The following is a 20,998-nucleotide window of genomic DNA, read 5'->3' as shown; positions in this document are numbered from 1 at the left end:
ATGAGACATTAAGAAGTAAAACAACGAACAAAAAGATCAACAAACATGTGAGGAGAGAAAGGGATGGAAAAAAGGGCGGCAAAGAGTGTGGGGGTGGGGGGGCGGGGGGAGAAAAGAGAAGAGAAGAAAGGAAAGAAAAGGAAAGACAATAAAAGAGAATAAAAAAAGCAGAGGAAATAAAAGAGAGAAAACTAAAATAAAATGAAATGCAATTTGTGGAGTGTTGTCTATCGGCAAAGCATAAACACCAATAAAAAGAAGAAATAAAAAATGTTTTGTCGAGTGCCTCCCCTCCATCAACCATGGCTAACAGGGATACGTGTCCTGATTTCTTGAGCGGCAGTCGATGTTTTTCTGCCTGCACTTTGTCGGGTGTCCTAGTTTTGCCTAGTATTTTTTTCGCCCTCTATTTAGCAGGTGCTTTGACGAGTGGCCAACCAAAAAAACTCGGCAAAGAGCTAGACGAGTGACCAACCAAAAAAAACTCGGCAAAGAGCTAGACACTCGTTAACTCCATCGATTACTCATCATTTGTGGGTCACCGTCTCACACATTGGTGTGTTGCGTGAAGGGGCACTAACTCCGACAATTATGATGAACCAACTTATAGTTGGATGGTTATGAGAATAGTGATATTCCCAACTCATCAGGATTTAAATCCTGATGCTCGCATAGACTTTGTCAATGTCAAGATGATATGCGTGTATAAAAATATCTTGATGGTTAGAAGATGCTCATAAAGATAAGGTATATGTGTGTGTTCATAAGGATAAGTATATACGCATATATCTGAACAGCTGCATCTGTACTGTGTTCGTAAAAAAACATAGAAATAAATGTATACACATATATCTGAACACCTGCGTCTGTACTGCGTTCTCAGAGAAAAAAAACTCCAACGGTTACGGTAGTAGCTAGTTGCAAGCTGAGTTGCCGCTATGTCACATACGTACCAAAAGGCAGTGTCTTCTAAAAAAAAAAGCCGAGCCATTTTATTCTTTCTTAGAGAAAATAATATATTTTTCCTTAAAATATACTTCCTCCGCCTTAAAATAAGTGTTTCTAGTGCTAGTACAAAGTTGAGTACTTCTGTTAACAAAGATAATTTTTAAAAAAATTGGGTTGTGCGTGTCCACATGATAATGATTTTTTTTGTTTGTCACTACACTTTACATTCTTGTGGAAAAGAAATACCCATCCGTTCCTTTATAAGGTGTTTTTGTTTTTTCTCGAATGCATGTTTGACAAGTATTTAGAAAAATATATCAATAACCATAATACAAAATTTATATCATTTGATTCATCATGAAAAATACTTTCATATTTTATCTATTAGGTATTATAGCTGTTGTTATTTTATTTTATAATCTTGTTCAAACTTTTAAATGGTTGGCTTGCACAAAAATCAATGCAACTTATATTCTAGAACAGAGGGAGTACATTCTTCGAATTCCGACAATGTGAAACAAAATAAGCATCAGCCTATAAGAACATCTAACCAAAGTTCCATTCATACAACATTTATTTATTTTGATTAGGTCATCATTTTTTTATTTTGGTGAAAGTTGCCGCCTGAGCATGTTCATGCCTCTAGCCGGGACATATATAATTTATACATAATTCAAGGACAAACCATAATAGACGGATCAAGCACCTACACTACACAGGTCTCCCAGCGACCATAACTCGAACTGAAGCTTCCTCCACCACTCTTCTGGGCATACTCCGCAATGGCTCCGCGCGCGCAAGCATCCCACGTCCTTGCGATTTCTCGCAGTGACATGGGCTCCTCTAGGCCCCGCAGCAATACGCCAAATTTTGACTTCGCTTTGCTAGACAGGTCGTCCGAGTTTCTGATGCACAACATAGTTAGTTCAATCTTCACCTAAACAACTTTGGCAAATAATGAGTGAGCAGAGTGGCTACAGACCTTTGTTCGTCCAGAAACTTGTCGAGGAGCACCGGGGAGCATTTAGGGTAGCCAGCAGGGACAAGCAACCTCAGCGGCATAATCGGACTCTGCCACATTTCAACAAGAGGAAATGAGCAGATGTCCACAACATCGAGTATGCGTGCTTTCTTTCAAAAACTTACCGTCTGTGCAGACGCCAACATGGACTTCAAGCTCGGACTAACAGCCACAGCAGTATATGTGCATTTGATGACTGTCCCTTCAGATGTGGCAGCGGGTGACTCATCATCATCCTCGCATACACGGAGCGTCGTATCTATGAGCCCTTGGTTTATCTCCTCGATCTCCTCCAAGAGAGCATGATTTACCTGCACAAAGATGAATCAAATGCCAGTGTAAATGCAAGGCAGCCAACAATTAACAACATCTGAGTCAAAGGAACTATTACATTCCCTTCTATGGAAAGGGTAAATAAATAAATAACCACTACTTGAAGTATAACCACTGGTTCGAATAATCTTCTCTTCATTTCTCAACAGATAATCTTAACATACCTCAATTTTTCGCCGCTTGGCACGCGAGGTTGCGGTTGACTGTAGATCAGGGGTATCTACACTAAATGTTTGCTTGAAGCTATCGTCGACACTTCCAGCTGATGACACGTTAAGAGGCATGGCACTTATATCACGCTTCATTTTCTTCGATGCACCACTTCCATCATTTGCTATGAAATTCCTGGCTTGTAACCGGCACTTTGTCATAGCAACTAAATCTTCACCAACAGCAGTTCTCGAACCATTACCGGGTGCTGACCCAGCAATCCTGTCCATCATGCTGACAACAGATCGAATGTCGCTAACTGCAGCATTAAGAGACTCGTGCTGTGTTGTTCGCAACTGCATGTGACATGACATTGAATATAAAATAGGCAACAAATAATAATTAGAATAGTATGAACTAATTTACAGCATTAAACTGAATCATGCAAATGGCTTATTATGTACTACTACAACAGCAGGACAGGCTGCCGGACAACAAATCTGGATTCTCTAGTAATGAAACCAGTTCAATTCTTGCTACACATGCTTTCAAATATTAGGATAGCAAGAATGGACATGGATAGGCAGCATTGCTATCATCTGAAATACTAATTGACCGAAGTGAAGTGTATTTTTCATGTTACACATGCTTTAGAATCTTCAGATGGTGAGGACGAAAATGATTATGCACCATTCTTATCATATGAACTAATTGATGTGGACCAGAAAAGAGCATGATATATCTAACTCCTATAATCAAATTCCCATTCTTGGCCATCATTTTTTTAAGTCAGTATGCTTCAGAATAGTTTGGCTAAATTTGAAAATAGTCAAGTTCTACAATACATTCAGAACAAAACTGATTAAGAACAAAAAATTACAGACAGTAAACATAAAATGGCAAGACACTTACTGCTTTCAGTAAGCGGTCCATAGGCCTTTCTGCTGCATTTGATTTGGTTGGAACTTGAGTTGGCATGTTAGCCTGATTTCCATCCACACTTGTAAATTCTGCTAGTAAGGGTGATGCTGATATTCCTGGTGTATTCACAGCAATCGATTGTGTCTGGGGCGCTAGGGAGGTTTGCTGATGTCCAGTCTGCCCAGTATTAGTAAGTGATGATATATTGGAGTGTTGTTTGTCTGAATCCACTGGTATAGGAGAGGGGGCAACAGATGGGGATGGCGATGGAACATATGGTGAGTTAGCTGAATTCAATGGTGTCCCAGTCTTGACTTGAGATGGCAACAGGTTGTGCTGATCAACCTGAGGAGAATGGTGTGAAATTTGTGGAGATGATTGTTGGAGGTTTTGTGGTGACGAAATTGGGAAAGCACCACCCTGTTTCAACTGCGGATGATAGTAGTTACTGCGTTGGCCCAAGTGCTGTTGATAAATTCCAGGTTTCACTGCAGTTCCTTGTCTAGCCTTTGACTCATTAACATCATTTCCAGCATGAAGCTGTGGAACCTGCATCTGTACTTGCTGCTGTTTCTGTGACTGTTGCTGTATTGGGAACTGTTGTTGAAGCATTTGTTGCTTTTGCTGGTACTGCTGAAACATCTGACGCTTCATTTGCTGGCTCTGCATCATATGATGATCCTGCTGTTGCTGCTTCAGCTGCTGTAATGAACTTGCATTTGCTTGCATGGAGTTACCATTAGGTTGCATCGTGCTCATTGAGTTATGAGATAGCATGCCACTACTTGTCTGCAGTTGTGTATTCATTGTTCCCTGCATCAGCCCAGTGTTTCCCTGTTGTAATGCGCCACTCACCGAACCATGCTGCAAAGAATTCAAATTGCCTCCTTGAGCAGCCTCCATATTAGAGACAGCCTGATGCTGTATGTTTGCACCATTTTGCTGTGTGGGGGCACTGAAGTTTGTTGTTGGAGGCACAGGGACATGCTGCATACCAGCTACACCAGAGGACTGTAATCCAGTGCTCATACTTGACAAACTTGCTTGAGGATTAGTATGACTATCATGCTGCTGCAAATTCTGGGAAGTCTGTTGCTGCTGTAAAATGCTGGAATTAGGAGCTTGTCCTGCAGGTGGCTGGAACTGTTGCTGTATTTGTGGCTGCACTGGCTTCCTTCTTTGTGAACTTAAGATACTGATAATCTGTTTCTCGTATTGAGGAACTTTGTCCCTCATAGCAGGTTGGATAGTACTTTTGCTAATTTGCAGCAGTTGTAATATACGGTCCAACATATTTTTAAAGTTCTTCATTCTATCATACTGCTCAGATGGCTTTTGAGGTGGTATAATGCTGTCAACATGTTGTAGCTTCATAGATATCTTATTGGACAAATCACTGAGTTCTGCAAAGTATTGGTCCTTCAAGCTCTTAATCTGTCGATAACAAAGACCACATACATATAAACTTGGTGCAGAAGCTATATAGAGATGATAAAAGAAAAGCTAATTGACCATGGTTTGTCAATAAGCCAGCAAATATGGCACTGGCAAGATATTTCAAGTAGCTTTTCAAAGCATACAAATCTAAAACAAAATAAGAAACTATGATGCCCATTAAATAAGATCATTTAATGAAGATTGCTAACTGCCTTGAGGCTTTGCTATATCTAGATACTCTGTATGGTTGTATGCTCCATACTCCACATTGATACAGAATACGGAATACGGTATATATATACATATAATATATGCTCCCTTCGTCCGAAAATAAGTGTCACTTACTAAATTTGTACTAAATCAGTGACACTTATTTTGGGACAGAGGGAATATCTTATAAGAAGAATGCCAGAATGTAGTGCATCTACACACTAGACTATTGTGCTGTATGAATTCTGGTTCCAGTTCAAGAAGAAGAATTTGTTGGAACACAGACCAAAAGAAAAGGAGATGGGCAACATTAAGAACAAAAGTAAAAGGCCCCAACATACAACGGCATGTTGTTTCATCTTCTAACAATCTAGATCAGGGAAATCTCCCCCTAGAGTTCATGTCTTTTTGTGGCTCTTTGCTAATAATAAAATTATGACAAAGGACAATCTCTTGAAAAGGGGGATTGACAAGAACCCTGATTGCTTATTCTGTTCTGAACCTGAGAGTGTGCATCACCTCTCCTTTAGGTGTGTAGGGGCAAAACAGACCTGGCAAGTACGATTGATAATCTCTGTTGGCAAAACTTTCTCTCTCCGGTGCTCCGGGTAATAGGGCAGCTTTACCTTCGCCACCAACGAGCGCCAAGTCGCCTGCTGCTGGACTGCCACACTGGGAGCTGAAGGCCATGGCTATCAGCCCTGTGACGCCTCTGGAGCTGACAACTTCGCCAAATCAATCGCCGCTGAAGAGGTCGAAGATTGAGCTCACACCTTTGGCTTGCATTGCCGCAACAACCTCTTCTCTGTAATTGTTGTGTGGCTCCACCGCCTAAATTAACGCCTTCTCCTAGTTACTTTCTAGCCTTCTGAACTTTGAGATGATCCTCCACCCCTAGCTGCTTTTAGCCTTGGCTTTTTGTTTTATTTTGTGCCCTCACTTTTAAACAGCAAAGACTTTGTTACAATCTGGTTTCTTTTGATAATGGAACCGGGGAGGCCTTTGTAGCTCCCTGATGCTCTAAAAAAGATCAGCAATCTCAAGCTTTGTTCTAGGGGCCTCTCTCTATGAATTTTAGGATGTTCCAAAAAGGGAATTGCTAAAAAGGATTATATCAGTATCATGTCTTACCATTTGATAGATCTCCTCTTGCCAATCACCTGCACCTGCAAGGCCTGTTTGAGTGGTAGAGTCCGCAGATGCTGCATAAAAAGCAAGGTTGTCAAGGAGTACCAGGATACAATGAACAAGCCAACAAATAACAAGCTACAAACACATTATAGGATGGAATGCAGGGGCAATTGGGATACTTTTGAACCAAATCGAACAATCACAGAAGATCCATATGGTCAGCTTTAGTCATCATGAATATTGCACAGTAGCATTTCCAGAAAATTTCAACAAATAAGAAAACCGAATGCGGTGAACAAAAGTCACAGAAGATCAACATGGTCAGTTTAGTCAACATGATGATTACAGTGTACTAGATCACTAAACATCGCAATATATAGAGCTTGGTTGGCTTGATGCCAAAAGTAAGGGAAAAAGAGAGATATTGTATCTTATCTGGATACAGTTCTTATCAGGTAAGACAAGATAATTATTCTTTTTCTGTCACAGAATATATTAAATGGAAGCTCCATTAGATACACCACTAAGATATAGGTAATGCATATGATACAACACAAGATACAATGCACTGGAGTGCCCTTATGGTTCAGTAAGAGTTAGGATACAAGAATCCAGGTTGTAGTCTAATAAAGACATTGTATTATGGTCCAAAATGTAACTGTTGGCAAGAAAAGTATGGGCATGGAGGGTCTTGATGAGCAACACGCATTTTCCCCTGAACTTCTCTACATGTGTAAGGCAAAAATAACGAGTCCAGATCGATTAGCTAGTTTAGACTGCAGAATTAAAGTAAGGTCACAATAGAAAGATAAACATAAGAATACGGAGAAAAAGAAGAGGGAGAACAATAAGAGCATAGGATGGATCTACAATGAAAGTATATGTGAAAACTTACTACTAGAGGAAACTTCTTGAAGGCCCCTCTGTGCCTGAATAAATTGCTTTTGTTGATCCATGTTATTTTGTTGCAAGAGCATGCCTCCTGAAGTTTGAAGTCTTTGCTGCATGGAGGATTGCTGCTGCATCCCTAATTGCTGTTGTAGTTGATTAGGCTGGGACTGGAACTGCGACATAAGATGTTGTTGCGATTGCTGAAGTTGGTTGTTTTGGGACTGAGGTTGCATCAAACCCATTGGTGACTGCTGAGCATGCTGTTGTTGCTGTGTTTGCTGAGCTTTCATTTGCAGCATATGCATCCGCTGCTGCTGTTGATTTTGTTGCTGCTGCTGTAAACTTGACATGTTTGCCTGAGAGCCCAATTGTTGTGGCTGATGCAAAGGCATAGACTGCTGGTTCAACATCTGCTGCTGTGTTTGCTGCACATTCAAAAGATTATTTGACTGAGCTGGTAGCCTCTGTTGCTGCTGCATCTCCACAGCACCATTCTGTTGACCAATTAGCTGATTTCGCTCTAAATTTGGTTGTTGTCCCATCAACTGTTGCTGCTGCTGCTGCTGCTGCTGTAAAGGAATATTGGGCTGCTGACGCTGCAGAGAAGGCTGTTGATGCATGGACGGCTGTGCTTGTTGTTGCTGCCTCCCAACAGATTGCTGAGGTTGCTGGAGTAATGATGGAACAGATTGTTGTACGGAATTCAATTGATTTTGTTGAATACCACTCTGAGTAACTGACTGCCTGGACATTGGCTGTGTCTGTGGAACGGTAGACTGCACAGGGTGAAGGCCAGATGACATCTGCATCATGGATTGCTGTGTAGATTGCATCTGTGTTGGCTGCAACAAAGATTGCTGCTGCTGAATATGCGGTTGCATGAGTGAATTCTGCTGCAATTTCTGCTTCATCAGCATTTGCTGCTGCTGATAAATTAATTGCTGTGATTGTTGCTGTTGCTGCCTTCCTGCCATTTGCCTCTGTGCAGCATAAATATCTTGTGAAGTACCTTGCGCCAAGCCATTATTCATTGTGTTCTGTGGCATGACAGACACATTCTGCATCGTTGATGTTTGGTTGACACCTGGCAAGTTCTGTCCAATATTAGTGAGTGAAGAAGCCTGTACAGATGTAGTATTTGGTTGCCGGGCCTGTTGCTGAGACATCAAGGGAATTGCTGATGGCTGTGCTTGATTACTGCCTTCTGAAGGAAGTCCAGGGGCTGTTTCAGAAAAGGTACCATACGTTATGAAAATATCTTGTGAACAAATACTTCTTGTGGAACAGTAACAGGCACACAAAGCGCTGAAAGCAGCATCTTACAGATAAAATTAAGACATTTTGCGTTCTCCACTAGAAAAAAATACATGTACAATTAAAGGGCAGGCAACGTGATTTGCTTTAGACTAGAGAACATGCAAATAAGTGTTGGCATATCTTTTCATTAAGACGACAGTCAACATAAGTACAGCTGAGAGCTGACCAACTGATTTAGCAGCTAACAGTTAGTTCTTTTAGGCAAGCTGAGAAGATCGCATCTGAGTAGTTGCAGAAGTTTTACTTGCCAACCCATTCATTTTACCCCTTGGTCCTATCACATGTGGTATTCTGCTTACTCAGAAGGTAGATGCTAGACTTACGGCATCACTATATACCTCAGCAACTTAACTATAAAAGGTTATCCTTGAAATAAAAAAGGAAAAATTATAACATATATTTTTGTAAAACCTTAATTATCTTGAAAATTCAGAAGGATTCAATAGTCAAATGATGACATGTTGCTAAGTTGTTTAATAGCGAGTCCAGATAAACTTTTTTGAGTTCCCTAAAAAATATATACACGTCTTTTCAAATATTCAGCCTGAAAAAATGTTTCCCTGAATTTCCTTTAAACCCATTATATGATTATTATTTTATCCTAATGTTCTCAAATTTTATATTTTCTTTCTTAAATTGCTGCTTTGGTGTGTAAGATGATGCCACGTCAGCATCTCCAACAGCTCCCCTTTCCCATCCCCATTCTATATATCAAGGGAGTTGGGCCAAAAATACTGCTCCAACATCCCCTCTCCCAATACCCTCCCCAATAGTGGGCGCAATAAACTGCTCCGTTCCCCGCCCGAGCAGCCCCCCCCCCTGCACCCTCAGCCGGCGGCGACACCCAGGGCAGGAGCACCGCTAAGCTCGTGTCCCGTCCCTGCCGGCATCGTGGGAGAGAATGGAGGCGCCATGCCGGGCAGCAGCGAACAAGCCGAGGGCGACAATGGCCATGCCACCGCCAGCCTCCTTCACTGCGACCCCACCGGCGTTCTTCACCGCACCACCACCGGCGAAGACATCGATATGGACGATGCCCAAGAGGTGTTTGACTACACGCCCGAAATGTATATTTTTTATTTTTCATTCTTTTGTTTTTGCTATATTAATAAAATTCAATGCAAAGTTTGAAAATTTGAATGATGGTGTCGATGCAATGCTCATTAGTTTCATGTTTGCGTATATGTAGTGAGCAATCATATCTCAACATGATGAACGAGTCTGTCGGCATAGATGGCATTTTATTGTCCACTCAGCTTGAGGCTGATGATGCTCCCGTTGGGGATGCCCCAACAAAACTCCTAGCTTGTCGGCGACCACTAATGCCAACAAGAGGCCATCAGGGAGGGGGGGGGGGGGTTGGTAGTTCACAGTTAAAAACAACCAAGTTTCAAAGTTCAAGGTTGAAAAGTGAACTTTTGCAATAGCTCAACTTAAAAAGTGAACCTTTTCAATGCTACTGCTAACACATGCATCGTTGTTAAAACCGACCAGAGCGCTAGTCTGACCAGAATAAACCCGAACCAAGCCTGTTCCAATCTAGTTCACAGTGAAGGCTGTTTAGCCGATCAACCTGCTGTTTGGAAAACCAGGTTGAAGAACCCAAACTGACGCTGGACCACGGGTCAATAAAATATTCTGTGTGTGCAAAGACTCGGACTGTCTTCAAGGTAGCAAGGTGGACTACCCGAGTCGAATAACTAACTGAACTGTTTGTTTGTTATCTTCATACTTAACATTGTTTCTACCATATACTAAAAAAACATACAATAATATTATACTCCCTCCGTTCCTCTTTTCTTTGCGCATAACTCCCAGCCCAAATACCAAGGAGCCATTTGGATAGAATATTTTGGACTACTTTGCCCTTAAGCTGGTGTGATCTGCATGAGATACGGGGAAGCAGGCGTGATTAATGAGCATGCAGCGATTGGTTCGTTCCTCCCTCTGCTTCGTTCTACTCATTCCACCCCACACGCGCCCAATCTCCTCTCTGCATGCATGCAGAGGAGTAATTGCTAGGAAACGAAGGAGGAGGGTAGATTAGGAAAGTAGTGCTTGTTTTGGCTGAGGCGCAGACTAAATAGGAAAAAACCACAAAAAGTTATACGCAGACTATTTAGGATCGGAGGGAGTATCTGAACCAACAGATTGAACCGCCGAACCGGTGGTCTGACCACTGAACTGAGGCACTTACCGTGTCGCTCTGGGTTCAATAAATACGCACACACGACACAAGCTAGATGTGAAATTCTCATACATTATGCCGGAGAGGGGAGGGTGATGTAATGCAATAAAGCACATAATCTCAGCACTTGATAGAATAAAATATTGACATTCAAGCAAAGATGATAAATTGTGCAACACTCAGTTTATTGTATATGACACCTTACTGGAGTTATTTTGATTTGGAATCACTTGAGCATTTCCAGCAGCCTGTTGTGTCTTCGTCTCCATAGAGAGCATTTTCAGAGAAATCTTCCGCAAATAATCAGACTGAGTAATACAAAAGAAAATGGTGTAAAGTTCTATACCAAATTAGTAATAGTGGCTTGCAATCAACAGTTCTGATGCAAGCAGTTTAGCATGGTAGAGAAGGTGTCTCCGCTCTTAACAATTGAATTCAATAAATGCTATCTAAGCAGCAAAACACAGCACCTCGAATAAGTGATATGAACAGTAAATCCAAATCAAAATAGTGACACTGTACCCCAACTTTATCAAATAAACAAATATTCACCATAACTGAGTTAGCAATATGATGAAGAGTTGTAGATTGCTCCAAGGTTTGCAACAAATAAGCCAGACGAACAGAAATTCAAAATGGAAATGGTGGTATGATACACCCCAACCAAACAAATACAATTGAATTTTTTTACCAGACTGGAGTATATGCAACTCAGATAAAGCCCGTTCAAATGGAGGGAAGGAGGAAGCAAGGTCTTGTTTTATTTTTAGTCCGAGAAAAATGATTGTATACCACTGTGAATCCCATGGTCTTGGGTAGTACTATCCTTCCAACATAAGATACTTTTATTTCATCTATAACAAATTCAGATGCATGGACACATGGCATAGAAACATGAATTGGAAGAGTAAGTAACTGCAGACGCTTAAGGTACAAGCGTACGAGATTCACCATGTGATCGATGATAACCAAGATTAGGATTAGTGTTTTGGTCTATCATTTATGTAACATACATTAAAAATATAGTAGCTTGTTAACTTACATTATGTATGTACACTAAATGTGAAAAATAACTGGGATGTGCTGCAAATAGTTTGAGTCCCGGCAGCACATAATTTTTTTGTTTGTTCTCAAGCATGAGAAAAATCAGGATGTATTCCCAAGAGTAGGTGAAGAAAACTTTAGCACTTGGAGGAAAAAATTCACCCAAGGTTTCACAAAAATAAAGGTGGAACTGCTAAAGGTACTCAGACATGCCAGGAAAAATATCTTCTACAACAATTGGAGGCAGTTCTACTGTATTATTATACCATAAACTCTGTTTCTAGAAGAAAACCCCATAACTAATATTTGTGTGCTCTGCTCAGAGAAGCAGTGAAGATAGGTTAAAAAAAACCTGATTGGTTGCTGCAGTATAGATCTTCTCTTCGAATCGCACGGCGATCTTTTGAAGTTCATTCACTCCGTCTGGCGCAGACGCTGGCAGATGCTTCTTCAGAGTTTCCGTTCTGCACGCATCACGCAGAATTTGAATAAATTCAGGGGACGCATTGCTTCTCAGCAGTTGTGCGCAATAAAACATGCCGCATCTGAGATGTAAAGTGGAACGAGAGCAGGCAGCGCAGCCAATACAGACAACCAATCATCAATCATAATATGCAAAATTTCCTTGCGGAAGCATTCGAGGAACCCTAGTTCAGGAACAAAACTAACAAAATGGTTTACCCTAGCTACGTACGCGGTGAAACAAAGGTTATGATATTCTGTGGCATGGCAAATTCGCACCTCTTGCCAACAAACTCGTGTCAAAAATGGTCAGATATAATTCTGGTCTGGTTAATAAAGTAAATTGGGTGGATGGATTCGAAGCGGGTGCCCTACAGGCTGATTAGTGAATTCGACTACCGGGGAATTTCGACTAATCAAGAACAGAGGGGCGCACAAACTGGGCGCTCTGTGCGTAGATCGAGGGCGAATAGGTTGCCGCCGCTAGCTAGATCGAGGCTCTATCAGATCGACCGACGACAAAATTGACCCGAAAAGGGGGACGAAGGATCGAATCATAGGATTAGAGGAGGGGAAAGCGAACCCAATCGGATCAGATCGATCGGGGGCCCTGCTTACATCTTGTTGACGATCCTGGCGCGGGCGTCGGGCTGGAGCCCGGCGCGCCAGTCGCCCCCGGCGGGGGGCGGCGGCGCGTTCGGGTCAACGCCCCCGCCCCCGGCGGCGGGATCCGACCCCTGGGTGGGGCGCCAGTTGGCGTCCATGGCCCGGATCGGCGGGTGGCGTGCGCTGCTGGGTAGGGCTCGGGGGGATGGGGATGGAGGTGGAGGTGGGGATCGAGGTGGGGTGTGGAGGTGGAGGCGGTGCCACCGCCTGGGGTTTGTATATAGTACAGTGCGGACCGGACGACGGCGACGAGGTGGTCAAGCCTGGCCGCCGCGGTCTCCGATAATAATAACCCACCGACCTGATTAATAAATAATCGGAAATACGACCCCGATAGCGCGTTTCTCAGTTTCGGTTCCGGAGCAGGCCGAGCCGCGTTGAGTAGTGGTCGGGTGTTTCCTGCTACGTTCGCGCGAGCTGCTACGCCCGTTCATTTTTTATTTATATATATTTACTAATTGGAGCTACCAAAAAATAGAAAGGACAAAAAATTGAAGTCTCAAAATATAATATAATAATGTTCACATTGACAAAATGATATTATTAAACACGTTCTAGTCAATTAAGAATAAATAGTTATACATAAAAGTAATTCCAAAAAGTAAAATTAAACTATAGTATAATATATTATAGAAACGATCACCACCTACCCACAAATAAAAAGGACAAAAAATTGAAGCCTCATAATATAATATAACAATGTTCATATTGACAAAATAATATTATTAAACACATTCTAATCAATTAAGAATAAATGGTTATAAATAAAAGTAATTCCAAAAATTAAAATTAAACTACAATATATATAAAACTTTTCCTAAAAACTTGTTCATAATACTTCAAGCCATAAATGTTTTGCTCTTTAGAAACCATCAAGATCTCTTCTGAGCAAATCTGCTGCTCATCAAAATCTAACAATTAATCGGGATTCAGATTCCCGTGAAGATCCTGACAGATTCGGAGGCTAAGGACAAGGTCATCCTCCACTGGGTAGGACCATGGAGACATAAAACCCAGGGAACATGGAGGCCCAAGCCCATATATTCTACAAACCAAGACAAGGCAACAACATGGGGGTTTGATGACTCGACATGGGCACCCGCAGGAGGATTACTTCACTCGGCACGCAAGGACATTCTTCACTTGGAGTAACAGGAGCCCAACAGCCCGAAGCATTAATAGAGACGTCCACTCAGCATTGAGGCCTGGTGTTATATACCACCAATAGCAATTAGACAACTCACAGTGGGGAATAACTTAGACTAGTAACATGTATATGTTACCTGTGTATGTTACTTGTGTATGTTACTACCTCTATAGTGGGAAGTAATATATATGTGGTGTCATGCAACACTTCATTTATTAGCTTGTAGACTAATCTTGTCTTGATATGTGTGATGTTACTCATAGTGTGAGTAACTAGTTATGTTACTCAAATCATCTCTCTCCTCATTAAATCATTGATATATAAGCAATTTTGCTGAGTTGGACTTTATGTTACTCTTGAAGTTACTCCCAGTATAGATAGTCTTAGAACATCCATTATCTTTGGTAGTTGACACGAATTATTTCTCTTTATCTCACATGTAACGTAAATAGCAGCAGCCCAGGGGGTATAGCGAACTCTCTATATAGTCTACCCCTGGTGTCCAGATACGGGTTCAGAAACCTTTGTATTCACAAATCCATACGCAAGAACATCTCTACGTGAGAACATGACTAGGGCTTTTACCTCCACCGAAGAGGGGTCTGAACCTGTATAATCCTTGTGTTACCTACTTGTGTCCGAGAAATCAAGCCTCGTTCTACTATCCTCTTACTGTTAATAGCTAGATGGTTTGGATTGACTCGTAAATTCTCTTTTTTCTGGTTAACTCGTAAATTCTCTTTTTCTGATTAACCCATAAATTACCTTTAATCTATAGTATAATACATAGATGGATCGGATCCCCAACCATTAGATTGTTATTTTATAGAGTATCTCTTCATTCAGAAGTCATCACCTGGACCATTTTCAAGCAAATGTATATGCCCCTGCACTCTCGAGCAAAAATAACTAATCTTCATGAAATCATCAACTTCTACACACAATCTAGATAATGCCCACCTCTGTGAGAGAGTTGGCTGGTTGTTGAGCTCCGAACGACACTTTTCATCTCCAAAAAGCAATCGTTCAAATTCCAGATCTAGGAATTCATGATGTTGGACACGGTGGTCAACTACGTAGACGTGCCATATGTATCACTTCGAGAAAAATGAGTTATACTCCAAAGTGGTACTAGCTTTGGATTTCCAAATTTGTCGCTGATAAGGAATTCTCATTGCTGCCTGTGCTACCACCTTGTTCCTCTTCATCACGAATTTCCATCAACGACACTCCAGTTTTGTGTGCAACTACAAGCCTGCAGATAGATAAACGAACACATGCTTTTACTAATCTATAATCATAGGAAACGAAAAGGATGTAATCATGTAAATGACCACACCATCTATATAGCTAAGCATGCTACGAAGGGGAAGTAAGAAAACTAATAAGAACTAGAAATATTGATTACCTTCCTGATCCCACCAAACATGCGAGACCCACAACCCATCCACTGTCATGAAAGTTATGTATTCTCTTGAGCCTGGAAAATATGAAGCACTCAGTAATCTACCATTATAGAGGCTAACCGGCATGTGCGTGCGCGCGCGCGTGCGTGCAATGTCATGTAGAGGTGCCATGTTCTCAAGGGGTGTGTGTGTGTGTGTGTGTGTGTGTGTGTGTGTGTGTGTGTGTTCGCGTGCGTGCGTGCGTGTGTGTGTGTGATAAGGACATACTCTAGTGGTTACCTGAAATCATTTGAGCTCCACGCGTGAACATCACCATCCTTTGTACCTGTAATTAGAACTGGAAGATTGGGATGGGAAACGACCTGAAAAACTGCAGACTCATGTTCAAGTGTATGAACGCACTCCTTCTTGTCCATGTCCCATATCTGATTTGAAAAAGAAAAAAGAAAAAAGAAACAAGGCACAGATATATTAGAAATGTTAGATGCATGTTGTATTAATGTACTTCCCAACATGATAGCCGACCTTGGCAGTCGCATCCCAAGAGCCACTAATCAAATACTGCTGACCATCACGCGTGAAGAAATCCAGGAAGTTCACTACATGCCTATGCCCAAACAGAGTATACTTGGATTTGGGAGAATCAAGACTCCAAACCTGAACACCAACCATAAGAGCTTCCAGTCAAGGTATAGTAGAAAATGAAACATACTCCGCCTTCATCATTGAATCAAAGATTGCTTAGCAAAGTAATAAGAGAGAGAAAGCAAAACCTTTATTGTAGCATCATGCGAAGCACTTGCAAAACTGTTGGTGTCCTCCGGGTTAAATTTTAGGGCCATAATAGCAGCCGAGTGCTCTTCAAATGTCTGTATGCAATTACGGTCCCAAAGCTTTATTTCGGTAGCACATCCTGACAGCACATACGGCTGGGTTGGATGAACGGCTAATGTACACCAAACATCTGCACGACCCAGAGCTCTGAAACTCGTGACTTTTTGCATTTCCTTTTCGTAGTTGTACACATGGACGACACAGTCAGATGACACTGCCACAAACCACCCCTTTCGTGCAATGAACTTCACATCCGTAACTGCAGTGAGAACGATCATCTTATTAGCATATCAGTGTACATATGGTGGAAGAAACTTATGTCGACAAACAAGTCAGAGAGCTTGCCAGGTTCTGCTGAGACCTTAGTCAAACCGGCCACTTTCTGCCAGTAAACACAACTGACTAAATTGTTAGTCCAATGTAAGCAAATATGACCTAAATACACACTCAACAACTGCTGAAATACTGCCATGAGAAAACAGTGGGTAAAAACATTTGCCATCTACCATCACCAAACACAGGCTTTTCCTGGTATTTGGCAATCAAAAGAAACTGTATATGCTCTTATGAATAAAATCAAAATTTCTTGGGCTGCGAGCATCTTTTTTGTACAGAGGGCACGAGGTAATAAATTTCTTTCTTTGTCTTAAATAGTAACTACCAAAGCAATACAGTAACTTGCCTGTGTGTCATAGTTCCATGTCTTAACATTCCCAAGTGAGGTACCCACTATAATCCTGTATGATAAGAAGGTATTAAATGCAGGATAATTGCAACTAGTGCATTCACTTGAAAAGGAGGTTTAGGCCTCCTTTGGTTCATAGGAATATTGTAGGAATTGCAAAGGATAGAAACTTTGTAGGAAAAATTCCTTTGGAGCCCGTTGGTTTGTAGAAATGGATTCCTATTCTTATGTAGGATAGGAATCAATCCTTCACATTTCAAAAAAAAACATTGACCAAGACTCAATGGAAAAATTCCTATCCTATGCATCAAATGACATCTCTTTATCTATAGGATTTGAGATGCATGTCATCTCACTTCCTATAATTTTTCTATTCCTATACTATTCCTATCATATGAACCAAAGGAGGCCTTAATATTCAAATGCCCATATTATTCTATGCACTTACAACGGCTCTTTCTGATGTGCATCTATGCAATAGATTTTCCCAGCTGTATCATCTATGATCTGACCAAGCAAAATTCATGTGAACATTTGAGAAACCACCCCCAAGATGGAGGATCTGGGAAGAGAGGAAAATGAAAATCCCAAAACCAATACCTGTATTAAAGGTGGCATTGTCTGCTGTGTTGTTAGTGCATCAAAGAAGAAAAACAAAAGGAAGCATCAGTACAATTCACTAAAGCATCAGTAAAAGAAAATCAAAATATAAGTCACAAGACCACAAAATGTATATTGTAAACTATATTTTCTGTTCGTGATTTTACATAATAAAAAGTATTTTTTTACAATCGATATATATTTTCTTACATTCTCGTTTGACTACCGACATCAGGAAAAATTACGAGAAGTAAAAATATGGTTCAGTGATGTAAAAATAGAGGGGGTGAACAATAACTATTCTTCACCCTGGTGATGAATAGTCTGACCCTACAAATATAAGGGGACTACTGTGATTATATGGACGTATCAAAATAACTAAAAAAAAGAATTTGATCTAGAAGTATATTAATTTGGCATTCCAACTACAATCAAAGATCATTTGCACCGACCACTAATTAGATAGACAAAGTTGTGTAAGTTAATATTCTTAGAATGACGCACCTCATTGGCATCAAAAACCACATCCAAATGCACCTCATCAACCATGGTGTCCGCCTCTTTAATGAGCTTGTTTGTAGTTATATCCTCAATTGCAAGGCCATCAATCATCACTTTGGTCCACACAGTAGATTCATTGGCACGATCTGTGAGGGCATTGCCCTGCGGTTGCAATGTTATTCCAACATTACACTTTGGATCGTGGCGTGATAATGCCTTTCTGTGGGTGGGTGCAGTATGCAGGGGTCTTACACCACTGGTAACCAATACTAGTTCACATATCCTAACTGAACAAAAAAAATTACTCGAAATATCGGACCCCGAAAGCTATAGTTTCCCTTTCTGAAATTTGTCTTCATTACTTTTCTGATATTGTTTGCTTTTACTTGCACCATTATTCATTACACACAGGTTTCATTTGTATCGGCTGATAATTAACTAGACAAAGCATTGCAAAAAGTTTTATTTCTTAGATTAGCGATCCTAGTGGTTGTATCAGGTGTTGATGCGCGCGCGCGCACACACACACAACTGGTGAGACATATCAACAAACAAAATTATGACTTGTGATTTGTCAGCAAGAGTTAAATTTATTCCTATTGATTTAATACTTCTTGAAAAAGGAAAGAAGTGTAAGCTAATCTAATCTACATATAATAGGACTACTGACTATATTGTGGTATTAAAATAATTGAAGAATCAATTTGATCGAGATGTTTATTAATTCGTCTCTCTAACTACAATGAATGATCATGCGTGCTCAATGCTAACTAAATGCAAAGCTTTGCAAGTTAGTATTCTTAGACAACTCACCTCACTGATTTTGTCACTTGCTTCTTGTGGCTCACTTACATCAAAAACCACATCTAAATTCACCTCATCAACCACATTCACTGTCTCTTTGATGAACATGCTTTTAGTAATATCCTCAAATGCAAGACCATCATTCACTTTGGTGCTCCACACAACAAACTCATTGGCACGCTGCATATCTATCGGCACATTGCCTTGCGCCTGCAGTGTTATTTCAATGTTACACTTGGAACGTGGTGGCATAATGTCTTTCTGCGGTTGTGTGTTGTATGACTTGGGGCTCATATTTTGGACATTGAAGGCAATGTAAGAGTCCGTCTCATTGGTTAGCTGAATCTCGCAGGACATCTGTTTGTTAAGGGCAAAAGGAAAATGTAGTTTGAGTGGCTCAATTCCAAGCATATCATCCTCCTCTAGGCAAGAGCTTATCTGCAAGAAAAGTGCAGGACATATATGTATTCAGTATGATAAAGATACATGGCCAGGGACATTCAAGAGTTTACCTCCCCAAATGTATATTCGTTGGCATTGTTGATTTCCTCATTTACAACTTCCATGTGGCTGATATCATTTATTATATCCCATATAAAGGGCCGCTTGGATGGTTCACGTTCTTGGCAGAGTAACCCAATTTCGATGCATTTTGCTACTTGTTGGTAGACCAATGGTGTTTCCTTTCCAGATTTTTTCCATCTGTGTCTCCATCTCCTAAGTACCTGTCATCCCACAAAATATGGCTTAAATAGAATAAATCAAAGAGTTTAAAAAAATAACCTCGAAAGTGATGGGACATGATGACTCGTACCACAAAACCCTTGTATGCGTCTCTCTCCTCTACACATAGTTAGATGCAGGTGCTAGATGCCTAGGATCGATGCAAAAAGTCTATCATCAAGCACGTAAGCTCCTAATATCTTTTCCCAAATGAGCATCCCATGTGTTCTTTTTGCTTCAAGAGAGATGAAAAAGGCTTGATACATAAAAAAATCATAGAGATAAATGTGGATGACCATATAGATGGATTTTCTCGTTGCATGCACGTAGTGAAGGTGTGGGTACTGATTCGTCCTTCTGGGAATTGTTGATTTTATATATAACCTACTTTTGTGTTTAATCTAAACTATGTTTTTAATCTTATGCAAACTATTTTGATTATAGGAATTATATCTGGTGCAAATATGGTTGTATATATGTAGCCTTTTGATGCAGGTGCAAATATGGTTGAATATATCTCGTTGTATATATGTACTTGAACAATCTTTTGATAGTAGGATAAAATTGGCTTTATGCAAAATAAAATTTAGAGCTTTCCATTTTAGCCATATCCTTGCATATAGATGATAGGTCTCACTTGGGTGTCACTTGTCGGTACACTCAATATACTGACCTGCATGACTGCAACTTATCATGTCAAAGATTTTATATGACGAGTAACGGATGCGACGTAGGGTTACGATGTCCATACTCAACTTTGTCAGTGGCGCTGATGGGACTCCATAGTTTTATTTGTTATTTTTTGCTGTGTGAACTAGCCTGTGGGCTATGAGGTAATAAATACTCTGGATTTACGTTATATTCTTACATGTGATTTTTTTGTGGTATTTTATCAAGTACTGTTTGTGCTAGCTACTAAGATTCAGTTCAGATAGTAGCATAGTGACCACAGGGATTCAGATACTACCATATCTGGGTCGTTACACATTCTCCCAAAAATACGGCAACCAAGGAAAACACATATTGGACGCTTGGTCATTTTATTTACTTCAAGCCCGCACGCTAGGGCACTCGTTGACTCAAACCCTTAAGAATTCAAGAAGAATAATCTATTACTTGAACTAACACTACTACACCGACATACAAAAAATACTATTAACACTACGAGACTAACATATAAAAACCATAGAGATGCGGGTGACCACCGAGATGGACTTGGGGTGGTGGAGGAGGCGCCGCACAAGGTAGTTGAGGGGGGAATGGCTTCTAGCGCCCATAGTCAGGGCGAATCCCTAGCCAGGACATGCACATGTGTGTAGAGGGGGAAGAGGAAGTTGGAGCCGACATCAAGGTTGATAGTTTATGCCGTGCAATTGAATCACATCTCACCAGAAAAGCCAGAGAGAGGAAGTTGGAGCCCTCTAAGTAGGGGGTACATCAATGAAACGGTTCTTTCGACAAGAGGCCTTAGGCAAAATCTCACTTACAGAACCCCCCCCCCCGCCAGGGGACTACATCCTTGCTCGTGATGAGCCCCCTGTAGGCTAGGAGGCCAAGGCCTTTTTCAGTGTATGTGGAC

The 20,998-nt window shown here is 40.9% G+C and overlaps 1 protein-coding gene and 1 pseudogene across 1 annotated transcript; both read right to left on the bottom strand.

The window, feature by feature from the left end:
• Window positions 1–1,468: 1,468 nt before the first annotated feature.
• Window positions 1,469–12,985, bottom strand: LOC119331810 (mediator of RNA polymerase II transcription subunit 15a-like). The gene is made up of 10 exons (XM_037604981.1): window positions 12,672–12,985; window positions 11,944–12,055; window positions 10,753–10,855; window positions 7,047–8,264; window positions 6,152–6,222; window positions 3,365–4,807; window positions 2,467–2,808; window positions 2,095–2,280; window positions 1,931–2,019; window positions 1,469–1,853 (listed from the first exon to the last, which is right to left on the bottom strand). The coding sequence occupies exons 1-10, from the start codon at window positions 12,815–12,817 to the stop codon at window positions 1,655–1,657; spliced, it is 3,909 nt and encodes a 1,302-aa protein (XP_037460878.1). The 5' UTR covers window positions 12,818–12,985; the 3' UTR covers window positions 1,469–1,654.
• Window positions 12,986–14,733: 1,748 nt separating this feature from the next.
• Window positions 14,734–20,998, bottom strand: part of LOC119334060 — a 10,823-nt pseudogene continuing 4,558 nt past the window's right edge.

Source organism: Triticum dicoccoides, chromosome 7A, assembly GCF_002162155.2.
Source record: "Triticum dicoccoides isolate Atlit2015 ecotype Zavitan chromosome 7A, WEW_v2.0, whole genome shotgun sequence".
NCBI classification, from domain to species: Eukaryota; Viridiplantae; Streptophyta; class Magnoliopsida; order Poales; family Poaceae; genus Triticum; species Triticum dicoccoides.
This window is presented reverse-complemented; position numbering and strand designations above follow the sequence as displayed.

Bases quoted from the DNA above. Each gene is read 5' to 3' on its own strand.
- LOC119331810 (XM_037604981.1), bottom strand. From the start codon at position 12,817: ATGGACGCCAACTGGCGCCCCACCCAGGGGTCGGATCCCGCCGCCGGG. The intron at 8,265-10,752 runs GTAAGGTGTCAT...TTTCTGAAACAG, and splicing joins TCCAAATCAAAATAACTCCA to CCCCTGGACTTCCTTCAGAA. The intron at 6,223-7,046 runs GTAAGTTTTCAC...CTTTTTATGCAG, and splicing joins TCAAGAAGTTTCCTCTAGTA to CATCTGCGGACTCTACCACT.